Source organism: Xenopus tropicalis, chromosome 2, assembly GCF_000004195.4.
Source record: "Xenopus tropicalis strain Nigerian chromosome 2, UCB_Xtro_10.0, whole genome shotgun sequence".
In the NCBI taxonomy this organism is placed as follows: Eukaryota; Metazoa; Chordata; class Amphibia; order Anura; family Pipidae; genus Xenopus; species Xenopus tropicalis.
This window is the reverse complement of record NC_030678.2, coordinates 148,294,796-148,314,087: the sequence shown is the minus strand read 5'-3', so window position 1 is coordinate 148,314,087 and position 19,292 is coordinate 148,294,796. Positions and strand designations below refer to the sequence as shown.

Below are 19,292 nucleotides of genomic sequence, written 5' to 3'. Positions count from 1 at the left end.
ACAGCTCTTACTGCAAAATATGCTTTTAGCACCTTTCTTTAAAACTCACGAGGTTGCCTTAGTTCCTCCATAATGATCTCCTGGTAAATAAGGAATCTTTGAACACCATTTTTCCAGTATAAACAATTTCAGCTCAGGCCTACTCTACTTTTTCTATTTTAATAATAACCAGAGCTGTATGCCCTTCTGCACAGGGTAAATGTTCAACGCAAGACTAATTCAGCAGCACTCTAAAATATTATTATTATTACTATTATTATTATTATTATTATTTATATCGCGCCATCAATTAACACAGCGCTTTACAAAATAAAGGGGTACAAAAGACAAAACAGTTAACATGTACATATAGACGATTCACAACAAAATGGTTTACAGTTACATTTGGATAAGGATTGCAGACACTAGGGGGAGGGCCCTGCTCCCAAGAGCTTACATTCTAAAAAGTTAGGGTTGCTGAGACATAAGGTCAGGGTAACTAGCATGGTGGTAGAGTTCATGTTGATGTGTGAAGTGACAGTAGGGGCAGAGTAAGAGGTGAAAACCAGTGGTTAGTGAGTGTATGAGGGAAGATTAGGGGTGCTCAGTGGGTAATCTCATTTTTAGAGGGTTTAGGTTATAGGCTTGAATGAAAGGGTGAGTTTTAAGAGACCGTTTGAAGGCTTGGAGATTCTGGCAGTGTCTAATGGGATGGGGTAGGGCATTCCAGAGGATGGGTACAGTGCATGAGAAGTCCTGGATGCGAGAGTGAGAGGAGGTGATGAGTGAGGTGGAGAGAACCAGGTTATGTGTAGAGCGAAGGCTAAGTCTGGGGGTGTTATTTGGGGATTAGGGTGGTTATATAGAGTGGTGCGGCACCAGTGAGTGTTTTCTAGGTCAGTATAAGAATCCTGAACTGAAACCTGTACGTCAGGGGTCCCCAACCACCGGTCCGGGTTCCGGTGTTGGGCCGTGGGCTGTGCTGAGCCGGGCCACCTCTGGTCCCAATTACCTGTGATCCTATCTCCCTGATGCGTAACAAAGCCGTGACAATAGCTATGGGAAGCCCAGGAAGATTTCTACTGATCACGACAAGGACCAAAGTACTTTATTAAGCTGTATGTAATAATAATACTAATAATAAAATGCATAATATAAAATGTAACTAGCACTATTTGCGCTACACCCCCCATCCCCGGTCCTTGGAAAAATTGTCTTGCTTGAAACTGGTCCGTGGTGCAAAAAAGGTTGGGGACCACTGCTGTACGTGCAAGGTAGCCAGTGCAGGGACTGGCAGAGAGGGACGGCACTTGTGGAGTAGGAGGAGAGGTGTATGAGTCTGGCGGCACTGTTCATGATGGATTGGAGTGGGGTCAGTTTAGACAGGGGAAGCCCACAGAGCAGTGAGTTACAGTAGTCTAAATGAGATATGACAAGGACATGGATAAGAATTTTGATTAAGGAAAGGTCGAATACGTGCAATGTTTTTGAGGTGAAACCGACAGGATTTAGAGAATGAAAGAGAGAGCAGAGCAAATGTGACTCCTAGACAGCGAGCTTGTGGAACTGGGGTTATATTAATATTTTCCATGCAGACAGTGATGTCAAGAAGGGAATAAAGAGTGATTTTATTCATACCACAAAACAAGTTTGAGAAAGGGCTGGCAGAGCTCGAAACGTTGCCTACTTTGTGGCACAAATAAAATCCCTCTTTATGCACCATTTTGCATTTTTCTTGAATATTCTTGGTTTGAACATTTTATGAGACATTTACTTCAAACGGCACAAACCATAATGCAGAAGTCACCCCATGAATACAGTGCTGGCTTATGGCTTTGGCACTGCTGTTTTCAAGTAAGGTTGGTTCTAAGGAAGCACATAGATGGCCCTTGAACTTGCACATTACAGGTATATAGTAGTGATGGGCGAAATGTTTTGCCAGGCATGGATTTGTGGCGAATTTCCGCGTTTCGCCATTGGTGGATTGTTTCATGAAACGGATGAAAAAATTCGCCGCGGCAAAATAATAGCCGTGCGACAAAATAATATCCGCGGGCGACAAAATAATAGCCGCGCAATGAAAGAATAGCCGCGCGATGAAAGAATAGCCGCAGGCGACATTTTTTTTTGACGTGCGACATTTTCGCCGTTTCGAGAATTTTCCGCCGTTTCGCGAATCTTTCAGATTTGCTCATCACTAGTATATAGGTATAGCGCACAATGGCCTCTGCTTTTGTAACTGCCTATGACGCACAGCGCTGTGAGAACCCTGGTACTACCGCTGAACTTCTGACAGCCATAGAGGCTTTAATGAGATTTACACAATAGAGAAATCATGTCTCCTCCCACTAACACAAATGTGCAGATGAATAAGGCTCCTTGTGATATATGGCAATGGGTTATTCCCAATATGTATGTAAATATAAAGGCAATGTAAGCTGTATATATGAAATGAGCATATTTCCCTTTAAGTTTCTAAAAAAACATAACTAAGGGCCATTATTTTCCGTCTCAATCCTTTATCTTTTTTTTCGACACCCCCAGTTCCTTCATATTACATTCCTTGATCACTAATTTCTTTGTTACGGCAAACTGATTTTTACATTTTAGTAATATGAAGGTGCAAAGGAATCCAAATATAATGCTTTGGAGGTTTAAAACATTGTAATGAGCCATTAAATAGCACAGCATGAAATAAAGCATTATGGAAAATGGTAAGCAAGTCTTATTTTCTTCTAGTTTTCTTTCATTTCAGAAAACAATTGCCAGCATTCTTTTATCCTATCATCAGCAATTATCATAAATAAGACAACAGTGCATCAGAGTCTATCACAGCCCCAGCAGGCCAAATAAATTTGACCTACGAACATCAAAACGCGGTTCATGGACTATAATTTTAATATCAAAAATGATACATTATTATAAAAATGGGAACATAGATTTTAAAATCATACCAACAGCATAATAATTTACTGGGCATACTTCCAGCTGCTCTTCCTTTTGTCTTGCAGCTGATACAGAGGGAGCAGTGTTAACTGGGGATAAAACTTTACCCACATACGGGGTGTCTCTATTAATGTATGCCCACATTATTCTATAACTCACTGCATGAAAGCTTGTCCTGTCGTGCAATCTCAGCATGTCCACCTCTCTACAAACTGAGCTCCATCTGTATTGTCTTCCAATTTTTATGAAGGTTGGCAGGGAGAAATTTTTTTCTGCAAATTTTGGAAAAGTTGTTTTCCTGCCAGTATCATTTTTTTAAATTAAAAGTTAAGAAATAGCAACTAAAATGAAAATTCAGGCAACTAATACCCTGATTTGACTTGTTGTTGGCTATCTATTTGAGTACAGCTGCTCCTACCCATCTGCCACCCACGAAAAGGACTTCTGAAGTAAATCTGAGACTCAGCAAGAGGTGTCACCACTATGACTACATCACTTATGGGGGCTGTGTTAACTGAAGCTCTTCTGCCAAATCCCAACCGAAGAGACAGATTGATAACATTTAATTTAAAGCCAAACAAGCCAAAACAATCCTACATAACGTCTATAAATGTCTAGTTAATGTCTTAAAAACAGCTATGTAAAGCTTGACAGTTGTTACTTAATATTGCTGTTTTCCTTTTTAGCATGTAAAAGGAGATTAGAATGTAACTATTTTGGTCAATTTATAGTACAGGTATGAAACCCATTATCCAGAATGCTCGGGACCAAGGGTATTCCAGATAAGGGGTCTTTCCGTAATTTGGATCTCCATACCTTAAGTCTGCTAAAAAATCAATAAAACATTAATTAACCCCAATAAGATTGTTTTGCATCCAATAAGGATTATTTATATCTTAGTTGGGATCAGTTACAAGGTACTGTTTTATTACTACAGAGAAAAAGGAAATCAGTTTTAAAATTCTGAATTATTTGATTAAAATGGAGTCTATGGGAGACAGGCTTTCCATAATTCGGAGCTTTCTGGATAACGGGTTTCCAGATAAGGGGTCCGATAAAAATCTCATGAACCATTAAAGATGCGTCTCTCTTAGGACTTCCTCAGAATTTTACAAAAAAATTAGGGAATAGAAATGGGGTGGGGTTATAATTGTAAATGTTTGGGTAGGGAAGGGTAGAGAGAAAAGTGCAAATATATTAATCAACAAAAAAGAATTCAAACAAGGAGACAAATTTTTATTCCACCATTATAATGTCAAATCCTGTTGGCTTTCATTGTTCGTTTAGATTGCTTCTGAAGGTTTCCCCTTAGTCATATAAGGTATGGCTGTTATCTAGGAATTTTTCACATTTGCTCATATTTTTTGCCTTTTCTCTCAATTTTTCCAATTAGTATTGAGTAATAGCCTACTGCTTATTTCCATACAGGTGATCATTTTTCAAATTCCCTGCTGGATGTCTTGGTAAAAGTCTGACAATTGCCTTTATTACAAAAGTACTTTATTTGAAACTTTGTATTCAGATTCAGGCATTTATTTTTGCAAATGTATGTGGGCGATTGCTATTCAGCTGAATGCAAAAAAATATGGATCTCATGCTTTCCCATTCATTACACCCTGAGCTATTAGGGAGTGGTGGAAATCTCAACAATATTATATATACACACACCATCGGGATCACTTACAATCATGGGGGTGCAAGTCCAAGAGCTCTAAGAAAAAAACATGCTCCTTAGGGCTCATTTACTAGCAGGGGTTGTAGTTCTCTGGATCAAATCCAGCTCTCTGTATTGTGCCTCCTGCTGCAGCTATCTTGATCATGGTAGGGGCTGGAGGGGAGGACGCCTACATACCTCCCCCTGACTGCCTACCCACTTTAATTTAGCGCAGCCAACACTAGGAGGCAGATTTATCAAATCACGAGTTTGAATCCCGAATGGGAAACATTCGGATTGGATACGTAAATTTCTGAAGATCGCAAATATCACAAAAATGCTTACGAAAAAATCGTATTAGTCGTGATAATATTGTATTGGCGATCCGAAAGTCAGGAAATTTTCGCACCGAACGATTGTAAACAACAAAAAAGTCTGGCAAGCATCAAAAAAGTCGGCAAAATACACTCGGAGTGTTCGAATGAACGCTCAGAGCGTTCGTTCATTAGTAAATCTGCCCCTATATGTAAAGAGCATTCTGCAGGTCTCTAATATCTCCCAAATGTTAATCAAAAGCCAATATTTTACCAATATTAATGGATAATGTAACCGAACTTTACCCACAGGTACATTTTTGGGACCATATTATGTAAAACATTCCTTTGGCACTTAGTTTCCTTTAGACTTCCTTTGCCATTTATATGTTTTATTCTGCTTCTTCAGCCTAAAGTCACCCTGTGAATTGGCAGGATGGTTGCTCTAGGTAAATATTTAGCAAAATAAAACACACCCTTAAAAAAATCCATGAAGTACAACCATCATCACAGGGCAATGATATTTTAATTTTTACATGTAATTATTTTATTATAACTTTTTTTTAAAATTATATTAAAATCAGTGCAAAGAGATTTTACAAACACTACAGGCAAATCTACTGAAAGAAGTAGTATCTGTATTATCTCATGCCTAGATCTGAAATGTGACATATTTTATAGTGTGGCTTTTAGTTCATTGTACCAAAATGAATACAGACTCTATAGAGAACAAATATCTGTGTTCCAATGAAAGGCACAGGTGTAAAAGTTCTCAGGTCATAAAACATCTGATTATCTGCAGACATTGTCAGCCTGTGAAAAACAACCTTGTATGAAACCCTGAAATACCATTCCACTGCCTGATAACAGTTCTGACTTTTAAAAATGACCCTATTAGAGATACAGGCTTGTAAGAATCTAATCCATTTAGGAAACGACCCATGAGGAAAAGGAATGATCCAATCAGTGCTGACTGAATATAACTGCTCTTCTCAAAGAGATTTTCTGAGACTGGAAGCAGGGTTCAGTGGGGATTATTCTGCTGTAAGGAGATGGGCACCTAGTGATGTTCTGCAAGGGATGATCCGGTTGCTATAATATTTCTACTAGGAAAGAACAATATTACCTGATATATCTGAGGCATATATATATATCATATCATATATACTGTAAAGGTCATCCACCTAATTTCTGAGCTCCACAGAAGATCCAGTTGACAATCAGTTTCCATTATATAATCAGCATCTGAATGGCTGAAAGGTTTTTCATACTATAATAATAGGTGGTCAGACCTATTAAGCGCAACTCCACTTTGAAGGTCCAACCATTGGCCAGGACCACCCTTAGAGCATAACATGTGTACAGATATTGGAAAATATAGAGTATCAGAGGCACAATTCAAAGAGCATCAGGGAAAACAAATACATTTTCACTATAAATCTTTTCTCCAACCACTGGTCTAGGGTAACCACTTGCACTTCCCATTCCCAGCAACAGACTAAAGGTGGCCATACACAGGGCAGTTTCAGCTGCCACTACCGGTCCTCTAGGCCAATTCGGCAGCTTATCTGCCCCTGTATGGGCACCACCGACAGGCCTCTCCGACCGACATCCGACATGAAATTGGCCAGATCGCGATCAGGTAGGTTTTATTTTTTCGTCGGATTGGGGACCACATCGTCTTGTTGATGCACTCCCTTATCCTTTTAGATGCTTCACAAACAAGAAGAATGTGGTAGTGATGTTGTTGGTTTGTACCAGATGACTAATCACAGTCAGAATTCACATCTTGCTTATCACTGTGCTTCTGCTTCCTTTCATGTTCCTCCAACCCACCACAACATTTTCTCCTGCTCTGGTTTGTGCCACTCATTTTTTTAAATGGTACTTTTAACTAATTCCACCTTACTTGATTACTTATGCATAGCCGTTTCACCCTACCTGTTTGCCTTTCCTGCACAAACCTAACAATCTCTGCTAGGACTGCTTGCAAGATTAACCTTTCAAACCCAGTGCTAGACTAGACTGTTGAGTGCGGAGAAGGCAAGCAGACCTGGTAGGCTTGCAAAGGACATGCATAAATAATCAAGTAAGGGGGAATGAGTTAAAATCACCATTAAAAAGGGAAACAAAGAGCAGCACAGAGCAGTACAGGAGGAGAAGTTTTCCAGATTTAGGAGTTTGAGGGCATCAGAAAAGAGAAGCTGAAAACGTCAGCACAAATAAAACAGTATTACTCCCTCCCTACAAGACGTAGTATCCTTCTCCACATGAGGAAGTGTGTGTCATTTACAGAAACATATTTTACTAATCTGGTCTAATGTTAGTGATTTTGTGATTAATTGTTATTATTGCTATCAAGGAAAATATCACAAAACCAAAAAAGGTTTCTCTTTTCTGCATAAGGATGGAAAGTGTATATTTAGGCTGGAAAGAGTACATTTAGGCTATAGAAACTGGGGCATAATGCCTAAACTAATGAAAGTGCAAGTAAAATGTGTTTTTTTATGGCCATAAGGAAACCATCTGGCATAAATACTGAATCAAATGTAACCTATTATTTCTGATTTATATAACTATTTTGTGATTTATTATACACAAGAATATGACTGTTTTTCCTTGACTGCACTGTGCAATGTTCCCTTTTAATAACATGTTACTTCCTTGCAACAGTTGGCTGTTATTGTGGTGTTATTGCTAAATATTAAACCTATAACTCTGTGTGGGTTAACCCACTTTGTTATCCTGGTACAGTAAACAAATAATCAGATATGATATTCTCATCTAAACTTTGCTAAACATCAGCAACAAAACTGATGGTATATCCTTGTTATGTACTTTACCAGTATCATTATTGTATTTTAAGAAAGGAGTATAGGTATGGGATCCCTTATCCGGAAACCTGTTATCCAGAAACATCCGAATTACGGAAAGGCCATCTCCCATAGACTCCGTTATAGGCAAATAATTCTAATTTTTAAAAACGATTTCCTTTTTCTCTGTAATAATAAAACAGTACCTGTACTTGATCCCAACTAAGTTATAATTAATCCCTATTGGAGGCAAAACAATCCTATTGGGTTTATTCAATATTTAGATGATTTTTAGCAGACTTAAAGTGATACTGACACAAAAAATGACTTTTTTAAAATATGAATCTAAAATTTACCTATAGGTCATGTTGACCATTATTTGCTGATAGGGCTGCTTTTGTAAGCAATTGCTACTGAAAATACCTAAACCTGACTGTCCCTTCTCAGCCTGTCAGTTATAGCTTCTAATGCTAACGGCCTCCTGCTGCACAAATATGGCCGCCCCCTCATAGAGAAACATGGGGGATTAGATAAGGAATGTAAAAGCATCGGACAATTACATTATGGTAACATTATAAAAAGCTTGCAAAGACAATGTTATGATAGATGTAATAAAAGGTTTCATTTCTGGTGTCAGTATCTCTTTAAGTTATGGAGATCCAAATTATGGAAAGATCCCTGATCTGTAAAACCCCAGGTTTCTGGCATTCTGGATACCAGGTCCTATACCTGTTCTTTGATTTCTTTATATACTGCAGGTAGCATTATGTGCATGATATCCAGATTAAGGTCACAGTTAAAAAAAAATGTAGAATCCGCATAACCAAGGGCCTGTATATCATATTTTTATGCCATTTCCCAGACAATTCTAACTATAGAACCATTGAATTTATATGAGCAGAAAGGTACCTCAACTGAATTAACTCCACTTTCCTGAAATAGAACGTCAAGGAATGAAAAGGTTCAAACCCTGACTTGTTTGATCCTGTTGGTCTATAATTGCACAGAAGAAAAAAAATGAATAAAATTAGTCAAAGTGTCAGTGCATTGAGTCTGCTCCTCATGCTTTTTTGCCTCAGTTTGGCAACTTGAAGGCTCTAATTGCACACAGAATATTGTAATGTAAAATTGTCATGTCTTCCAAGCTGTCGCTAGTGCTGCTTCTGCTCTTGAAAGAGATCACAGTATTTTTCATTTTCCAAAGCCCTTCTATTTATACTAACCTCTAACCTGAAGGAAACACCCAGGAGCTCATTAGGGTGGCACTGACCTTACATAAAGCAGCGTAAAAGTAACTGTAAATGTTAGCATGGTTGTGAGTTAAAAGGGGCAATATATGTGTATTTTTTGAGGCCAATAAAATTATATTGGGTTGAAAGCATATTCTATATTATTTACATATGTGTGAATGCTTGTATGTACTGTATGTGTTATATATATATATACAGTGGAGGAAAAATTATTTGACCCCTCACTGATTTTGTAAGTTTGTCCAATGACAAAGAAATGAAAAGTCTCAGAACAGTATCATTTCAATGGTAGGTTTATTTTAACAGTGGCAGATAGCACATCAAAAGGAAAATCGAAAAAATAACTTTAAATAAAAGATAGCAACTGATTTGCATTTCATTGAGTGAAATAAGTTTTTGAACCCCTACCAACCATTAAGAGTTCTGGCTCCCACAGAGTGGTTAGACACTTCTACTCAATTAGTCAACCTCATTAAGGACACCTGTCTTAACTAGTCACCTGTATAAAAGACACCTGTCCACAGAATCAATCAATCAAGCAGACTCCAAACTCTCCAACATGGGAAAGACCAAAGAGCTGTCCAAGGATGTCAGAGACAAAATTGTAGACCTGCACAAGGCTGGAATGGGCTACAAAACCATTAGCAAGAAGCTGGGAGAGAAGGTGACAACTGTTGGTGCGATTGTTCGAAAATGGAAGGAGCACAAAATGACCATCAATCGACCTCGCTCTGGGGCTCCACGCAAGATCTCACCTCGTGGGGTGTCAATGATTCTGAGAAAGGTGAAAAAGCATCCTAGAACTACACGGGAGGAGTTAGTTAATGACCTCAAATTAGCAGGGACCACAGTCACCAAGAAAACCATTGGAAACACATTACACCGCAATGGATTAAAATCCTGCAGGCCTCGCAAGGTCCCCCTGCTCAAGAAGGCACATGTGCAGGCCCGTCTGAAGTTTGCCAATGAACACCTGAATGATTCTGTGAGTGACTGGGAGAAGGTGCTGTGGTCTGATGAGACCAAAATAGAGCTCTTTGGCATTAACTCAACTCGCTGTGTTTGGAGGAAGAAAAATGCTGCCTATGACCCCCAAAACACCGTCCCCACCGTCAAGCATGGGGGTGGAAACATTTTGCTTTGGGGGTGTTTTTCTGCTAAGGGCACAGGACAACTTATTCGCATTAACGGGAAAATGGACGGAGCCATGTATCGTGAAATCCTGAACGACAACCTCCTTCCCTCTGCCAGGAAACTGAAAATGGGTCGTGGATGGGTGTTCCAGCACGACAATGACCCAAAACATACAGCAAAGGCAACAAAGGAGTGGCTCAAGAAGAAGCACATTAAGGTCATGGAGTGGCCTAGTCAGTCTCCGGACCTTAATCCAATAGAAAACCTATGGAGGGAGCTCAAGCTCAGAGTTGCACAGAGACAGCCTCGAAACCTTAGGGATTTAGAGATGTTCTGCAAAGAGGAGTGGACCAACATTCCTCCTAAAATGTGCGCAAACTTGGTCATCAATTACAAGAAACGTTTGACCTCTGTGCTTGCAAACAAGGGTTTTTCCACTAAGTATTAAGTCTTTTTTTGTTAGAGGGTTCAAAAACTTATTTCACTCAATGAAATGCAAATCAGTTGCTATCTTTTATTTAAAGTTATTTTTTCGATTTTCCTTTTGATGTGCTATCTGCCACTGTTAAAATAAACCTACCATTGAAATGATACTGTTCTGAGACTTTTCATTTCTTTGTCATTGGACAAACTTACAAAATCAGTGAGGGGTCAAATAATTATTTCCTCCACTGTATATATAGTACACAGAGAGGAGCACACCCTATACAAGTCCATATGCCCAAGTGCAGGTCAAAAACAAAAATATAATAGAAAGAGTGCCGCGCACACAGGGGCTTGATGCAAAAGAAAAAATGTTTTTATTGAAAAAATTCCTATGTTTTGAGCACGAACAGCCCCCTTCCTCAGGGAAAAAACTGGAAACTATATATCTGTAAAGGAGGAAAAACAATCCTATTGGGTTTGATTTATGTTTAAATGATTTTTATTAGACTTAAAGGAGAACGAAAGCCTAACTAAAGAAGTAGGGCAGAAATGTTGCATATTATGTATTGGGTTCCTGTACCAGCCCAAGGCACCCACAGCCCTTTAGCAGGGCAGATTTGTGCCTCAACAGATGCCCCAGTAGCCCCCCATCTTCTTTTCTGCTGATTCCCTGCACATGCTCTGTGCTGCTGTCACTTAAATGAGCTTAGGGACCCACTCACAATATACTGTATAAATAGAGTATAAATGTAACAGTAAAAAGCTGATTAGTAAGGGGCAACAGAATCCAAGATGGGAAGCTCCTGTGACAACTGTAACAACCTATATTCAGAGATTCTAGCCATATTCATTTTTAGAGTTTAGTTCTCCTTTAAGGTATTGAGATCCCAATTATAGAAAGACTTATTATCCATGAAAAAACAGCTCTCACACATCCTGGATAACAGGCCCCATATCTATGTAAGCCCTGCAGAATATTACAGGCATTTGTTTTCAAACTGATTGACCATATATTGTGTATTGCTGCTAAGCTTTGCTGAAAGAAACAGGCTGATCATGTATGTATGTATGTATATCTTTATTTATAGAGCGCTACTTATGTACGCAGCGCTGTACAGTAGAATACATTAATACAAACAGGGTGTTATTAAGATAATAGATAAATACAATGTATTACAATAAACTCAAATAAATAAAATATACAGTTGCAGTAAGATAAGAGTCAAAGACACAAGAGGATGGAGGTCCCTGCCCCGTAGAGCTTACAATCTATGTGCTATGCTAAGCCAATGGAGAGTTATTTCGGAGGCACAGTAATTCACTGCTATAGGTATGCCATACTCTTGTTCTGGTACTGGATGCCCAACACAAACTACAGTATTTTTAAAATAATTTGGTATCAAATTACTGATACACATTACTGCTACATATAATGTATTTAAAGGCAAAATAAACTCCCTACCCCAGTTATTAACTGATTGTTCCCCAGCAGGGGTCCCCCTGCTCTCTCTTGAACAACATTGGTGTCAACCCTGAATAGTCCCTGGAAACCCCGTACTAGCCCTGTGTGATTGGCAGCCCCATCATTGGCTGCTTCAAATCCATATCCTGGATAGCCATCAGAAACCAGGAACATGTGCAGTGCTCAGCACAACAGCCAGGACTACAATGGTTTCTAATGTACATGCCCCTGCCTGGTCGTTCAGGTGTAGTGATGAGTGAATTTTTTCAGCAGGCATGGATTCGCAGCGAATTTCCGCATTTCGCCATTGGCGAATTGTTTAGCGAAACTTCTGTAAAAATTAGTCCACAGAAATATTCGTCACACAGAAATTTTTTTGTTGCGCGTCAAATTGGGCACGGTCGCGTAAAAAAAAAGGTGCATTTGCGTAAAAAAAAGGAGTGTTCACGTCAAAAAAGTGCAGGTGACAAAATATAGACATGGGCAACAAAAAATAGACGCGGGCGACAAAAAAAAAATCATGCAACAAATGCATTTTGTAAACTTTTCGCTCATCACTATTCAGGAGCCAGAAACTAGAACTGATGAGGCCAAAGATGTCAGCCATGAGCCCCGCCACACAACTGTACAGTTTTAGTGATGGTATGGGGGGGCCTAGGGACTATTCAGGGAACGAACTGATGTGGTTTGGGTGGGGTACAGGGGGGCCGTTGTAGATTTTTAGTTAAGAACTTAGGTTGGGGGGGTTTAAATGTCCTTTAATTGTGCATTATAAATACCCGAGTGAGCCACATTCTAAAATGAGTTAATCGAATACTGCAACAAATGAGTGATACCATTTCCCATCATTGATTTATAACAATGCAATAAAAGTAACAGCAAAAATATACTGTATAGAAAGTATATTTATCAAGGGGTGAAAGTAATAGCCTGTGTTCCAATACCTACGCCCCTTGAAAGTACCATAGGGCTGTGAGACTTCTGTTTCTGGGCATTTCTGTGAAACTTCGCCATATATAAAAGACAGCTTATCTATGGATTCTTTTGTCCGTAGTAACAAAACTTCAGTGCCACTTTTATCAGTTCCACAACTATCTCTATTTTGTTTGTATTTTAGCATTATAGAAATTAGGGGTTAACTAGATAAAACACACATGGGATAATATTGCTATCATTGCCATGACCAGGTGCTACTGGGCAACCTTGCATTTCTAATATAACAAGACTGCGACCAAACCAAATAATTCATTGGAACAGAATGAAATGTAGATGTGGGCCAAGACCAACGTAAAATGATGTTCTGATCTTTGGTCATTCCTGCTATATCTGTCACCATCCTTTCACTGATTTATCAGATTGGATGGCAAGGTATAAGATTAGATGTTCTTAGGACTGCATATTCAGAACATATTGAGATTAGTCTCAGATTTGGAAAAAAGAATTGCTTCATTCCTTTCATTGCCCTGCTTATTAAACATGATACCAGATACTTACCAGCCGGGCCAGTTCTGGGTCCTTTACACTTTGACGTATGTACAATAAAGAAACAGCTATTTGGACTCAGATGAATTTGATTTTATGGGTACAACATTCCCATCTCAGCATTTTTATTTGTCATATCGGTAGGCTATTTTCTGCAATCACTAATATGCAACTGAACAAATACATTACTACCCTCAAGTGACCTGAATAGTTTAGATGAGAGAACCCTAAGAAGCTCTATAAGATGCACTGTACATAAAGCAACACATGAGCGCACATACAAGCATACAAACTGAACATTATGTTCCTATCTGGAGTTGTTGTTTTTTTTATGGAAATTTCAATTTTAAGCTTTACATACTGTTCTCTTGGTTCTGTTTTGTATATTACAGTGTAAAGTTGATCTGATTGTTACAACTGGTTGTATAACATATTAGCCAATAGACAACAAAATGAAAGCATCAGGGCAATTATATGGTCCACTTATTTAAAGGGCACCTATAACCCCTATATTGTTCCCCCCACCAGAGGTGCGGCCTAATAGAGCCAGCACTCTAGTTGGGGAAATAATAACTGGAGACCAGTGGGCTAATTGTGGCCCAAAATGTAGCCCAAAAATGTATAAAATATATCAATATATCTGTATACTGTATATTCTCCAATAAATTCAACCTGCACCAACAATGTCATACATTCTTTTTATTGTCATGGAAGTCCTAGGTGACTTCCACAGGGCAAATGGTAAAACCCTGTGCCTTCTGCCTCTCCCTAATTTGGATATCTGAATAATGCATAAGTAAGGTGACAGGTAGTAGGCAGGAGGGGAGACATTTATATGACACCCACTCCTCATGAATACAATGCTGCCAAAAGCAGGCAACGTTGTATTCACTTGGACAAAGTCAGGTCTCTGCACTCTACCTTTTCTGTAACACAGGAAAGTATTACGCCTGTTTTTGCACTTTGCACACTGCCTTAGAGGTTTTGCTATCATGTACAGTATGGAGAGTACAAGAGAATGACCTACTCACTGTTTGCTGACTGCAGTCACTGTGCCTATTAGACCCTCTCTGCATGTTGATGGCATTGCTTTCTACACAAGCATCAGTCTCTAGCCAAATACATAGAAGGACAGAAACATAGCAGTAAGGTCAAAAACACATCCATTAATTTAAACCATACTTAGACCCTATTTATATGAATCCATAGGGCGGGAAACCAAAAAAACAAGCTATTCATGTACAATTAATGGAACAAACAGACAGGGTCCTGCAGGCAAACACACAGAACAGATGGCACCAACTGGCACTGCTGACTGGATATACACGGAGTAGGTGGCAGAACTCCAGTTGATATTAACTGAAGTGAGCAATGTAAATGTTTATAATAAAGACAAATGGGCTAGAGTAAAAGAATTACAGTCCCAAATATTATATTTGCTTGGCTATACCCTTCTTTGTACTTTATTTCCTTTATATAATATAATAATATATAACTGCTGAGTGAAGATGTTGTTCTTCCCTTCATTTTAGGAAGGCACTCCACTCTGATTAGGTGTAAGCTTGATGTATATACGATGATATGTATAAATGTGTATATATACCTAATATATATATATATATATGTGTGTGTTTGTATATACCTATATATAAACAGGCACTAGGACCGTGTTTTAACTTCAATCTAGCAATTTAAAGCTTCCATTAAGCTTACTCAGACTCTACTGAGAAGCATAGTAAAAGGAACTCTGGGTTGCTACAGATAGGTGTACCTGTTATAGATTGGTCTGCCATCTACGGCAACCCTAGATCAACTGACTGTAGGTGGTGCAAAATAGGTTAGGGTCTTTCCACTAAACTATGAAATATAATATTCAGGATCATGAAATATTTCAAGGTGACTTCTGATATCCCTTTTGTTTACAAGTGAGGTGTTCTAGTGAGTCATCTGATACAAATGACATCACTAAAGACCAAGTTTAACTGGTGACATCACATCACTAAACACAGTTTATAAAGGGAATATTGTATTCCCTTTATAAACTGTGAAATAAAGGGATATTAGAAGCCACAGAGGAGGTCCACAACCTGTATTAAAGCATAAGGCTGAAGACCAAGAGCAGGCCACAGAACTTGGAGGTGACCTTTAATACCCTGATATTACAACAGGGGGTACAGAATGTATTATAATATACCAGTTTTAGTGAGTCAAGTGACAGAAATTACATCACCTACTGAACATTTGAAAAATATAAAGAGGAACAAAAAGAAAATTTTTGACTATGCCCATTTTTGCAACCATACCCCCTCAACAAAATTGGCAGATTATTTAAAGTTTTAACACATTTCTGGGGTTTTTGGGGTCTTGTTTAATGTGTTATTACAGTTTTGCTAAAAAAAAAGGTGAAATTAGCTCATTAGTTACAATTGTATCTAAGTACAGGTGTTGCCTGTTAAGTTTTCTGGGCTCTCTACAAAAAAAGCTATTTATTTAATTAAGTTTGAAAAACTTTGTATCTTTTTTATAATGTTCTGTTAAAATCAGTACTGTTGGGAGGTACAGCATGCATCACTAAGCACTGATTATACCTGATGACATCACTACGCACCATTTATAGCAGGGATCCCCAACCTTTTATACCTGTGAGCCAAATTCAAATGGAAAAAGTTTTGGAGAGCAACACAAGCATGAAAAAGTGCCTGGAGGTGCAAATAAGAGCTATGATTGGCTATTTGATAGCCCCTATGTTGACTGGCAGCCTACAGAAGGCTGTGTTTGGCAATTACACTGGGTTTTTATGCAACTAAAACTTGCCTCCTAACCAGTAATTAAAAATAAGCAGCTGCTTTGAGGCCAGTGGGAGCAACATCCAAGGGGTTGGCGAGCAACATGTTGCTCACAAGCCAATGATGTATAGGTATATATTTTCCAGGATATTTATGGCTCTTGTATAATATGTTTATTATGTTTAGATACTGCAACATTTAAATAAGATCTGCACTTGTGATTTTTTATAAGATGTTTGGTTACATGAATGTACCACTTCACTTCTCTCTTTCCCACTTACTCTCTTTTTATATATATATAAAACATATTGGTATTGTTAATCGTCCTACACCACGGTAATGAAAGCACTCAATATAGTGAAAGCACTCAGCGGGCACAAATAAGTCAGATTTAATAATTAAAAAGGTGTGTTACCCAAGGTTACATTCCAGCACTATAACAGAGACACGGCAGTACTCAGGTGTGTACTACAGATTGCCAGCCACACCTAAGCAGCACATAGACCTGCAGAGTGTGAGAACAATAAGCAGCATCAAAGTACTTCCCAACACAAACTAAGAACTAGAGGGAAGGATAGATATGGTAAGTCTACCATGACACATACTAAAGAAACAATTACTTATTGAGGTTTTACATTATTGGTAGCAAGTTTACATACTATAATTTACCCTGCAAGCTGGCTTTTTGAAAAGGTTGCTTCTAACAGACATGACCCCTCCTTATTTATCACTGGAAAACATAGTTTATACATTAATTCAGTATAGTGCATAATTTGTATAGTGCTCCAGTGTAGGTAGGGGATCCGTTATCCCGAAACCCATTATCCAGAAAAGCTCCAAATGACTGAAAGACCATCTCCTACAGACACCATTTTAATAATAATCATTTAAAAAAATGTTAAATTATTTCCTTTTTCTCTGTAGTAATAAATCCATACCTTGCACTAACTAAGATATTATTAATTCTTATTAATACTCAAAGTATGGAGATCCAAATTATAAAAAGGTCCCTTATCTGGAAAAACCCAGGTCCCAAGCATTCTGGATAACAGGTCCCATACCTGTACCATCATTTTCAGTGTGTATGGCTCTAGACCTGAATATGTCATATGTATGAGCAGATAAATATGCATATGGCTCATAGTTAAATGAAAAGCTTTTAACCCTAGGGTTGTACTACACTCATGTACAGTTATTTGCTGTGTCTCTTTTTAAGCTTATGACCAGATGTTAATTTCCTGATTCATTTATTCCATTCATAACTTCTTTCTTACGTCATTGGCACCCTGCAGTGTTGCAGTCATATTGTAGGAACAGAAAAGTAAATACACTTCTACAATGTCCTTTTGTCAATGATAATCTGGTTTCTGAATGCATTTAATCATATACAGAATTGCTCTGGGGATTATATCATTATATTAAGATAATATATTTACTGTGGCGTAAGGTGAGCTTCTGAAATGTGATTTGTCATATGGCTAACAAATAACAAGCTACCCCACTGTGCATAGTACTTGAGAAACAGTGGTGTAAGTAGCTGCTACTGGTCCCCACAGCACAGCAGATTCAATTTAGGTCCCCAAAACATTGGTAAGTTGACCTATTTAATCAATATACATCGAAATTGCTTATAAATTAGGGCCTTACAGGGCCCTCTACACTACTGGGCCCCCTTGCAACAGCTTCAATAATTGCAACCCCTATGTTCAGTTTCATATTAAGTTGAAATGCTACACTGCACCCTAAATGCAATTAAATACAGTGGAAACACAAGGTTATTGATAAATCACTAAAACATTAGTCAGTTGCTGAAGGTTTTAAAAGCGAATGATAGGAATCTCCAAATGGCACACTTTGCACTCTGCACTGTGCATTGATTAATTTAATGCACCCAAGTGCATTCATTTCTGAGCACTAGCAGTTGTGAGTCATACAATTATCAAATGGAGGAATGACGCAACATGGAATGTTATGTACCACGTGTGTGGGGAAATGACTAGTTTTGGCATGGAATGTTCCAGTACCAAATGGCAGGGTTGATGCTCCTGTTAGTAGCAACCTGTATTTACACATCATTATTTATTGTAAAGAATGGCATCAAATGTTCAATGCTTAATGATTTTATTAATATGGAAAGTTGTTTTCTCTGTAGTAACTGTATGTACACACACTGTTTTTCCTCCCAAAATCAATACAATTATATAACTGTAAGCCACTGAAACAATTTAAGGTTTTAAATTTATGTTACCGTGGTAGTTTAACCTGAACACTAGTGTTTTGAAGACATTGATTCTATCAAAAGTGATTCATTCCTATTTATCACGGGAAAATGCGGCTTATATACTATTTTAGAAAAATATTATTTATGTTGTATAGTACCCCAGTACTGTGATTTTTCAGTGTGTGTGTGCCTCTAGGCCTGAACATGTCATATGTATGACCAGATAATTATGTATATGACTTCTAACTTCTAACCTTAGGGTTGTAGTATTTTCATATAAGGCAATAGTTACAGTAATTGGAGGTACATTCTGCTTTACCAGTAAATTATGCATGTGACTCTCAATCATCAGGAGCTGGCCCTCACGTATGTTGGAGGCAGGCTGTTGTAGAACTATTTCTCACAAGTTAAGACAGTAAAATGAATGCCAGTGGTAATTAACAATCATGACTTCTTATTGACAGGTAAATATTTAGATCACTTGTAGATAACACAGTTGGGGTAGCACAATATTTAGTATATACTAACAAACACTCTTCAGAAGTCCCTCAGAGGCATATCATTGCATATTAAGGTAACTGACGTGCAAGTGTCACCCCGAGCATTCAGGTCTCTTGAGTGGAACCTAGGCAGGACAACTTCTACCCCTAGGTCTGTACATTCAGGTCCCTACTCTTGGGCAGTATACCCAGCACTCTAGTTCCTACTAGCTCTCCTTGGTGAAGCTCAGGTTGCTTACTAGTTAGCCGATTGCTCCTGGAAGTGATCTATAGCTGAGAAAAACCTCACGCTAACTAGACCTACCTTTGCCTAGGCTCCTTTTCT

General features: G+C 38.4%; 1 protein-coding gene across 1 annotated transcript in view; it reads left to right on the top strand.

Annotated features, from left to right (window-relative positions):
* Positions 1–16,764: 16,764 nt before the first annotated feature.
* The window catches only part of faim2 (Fas apoptotic inhibitory molecule 2), a 37,543-nt gene continuing 35,015 nt past the window's right edge, over positions 16,765–19,292 (top strand). The window contains exon 1 of the mRNA XM_018091340.2: positions 16,765–16,829. Within this exon, the coding sequence (XP_017946829.2) occupies positions 16,827–16,829 (3 nt within the window). The 5' untranslated portion in view covers positions 16,765–16,826. The remainder of the gene's footprint in view (positions 16,830–19,292) is intronic.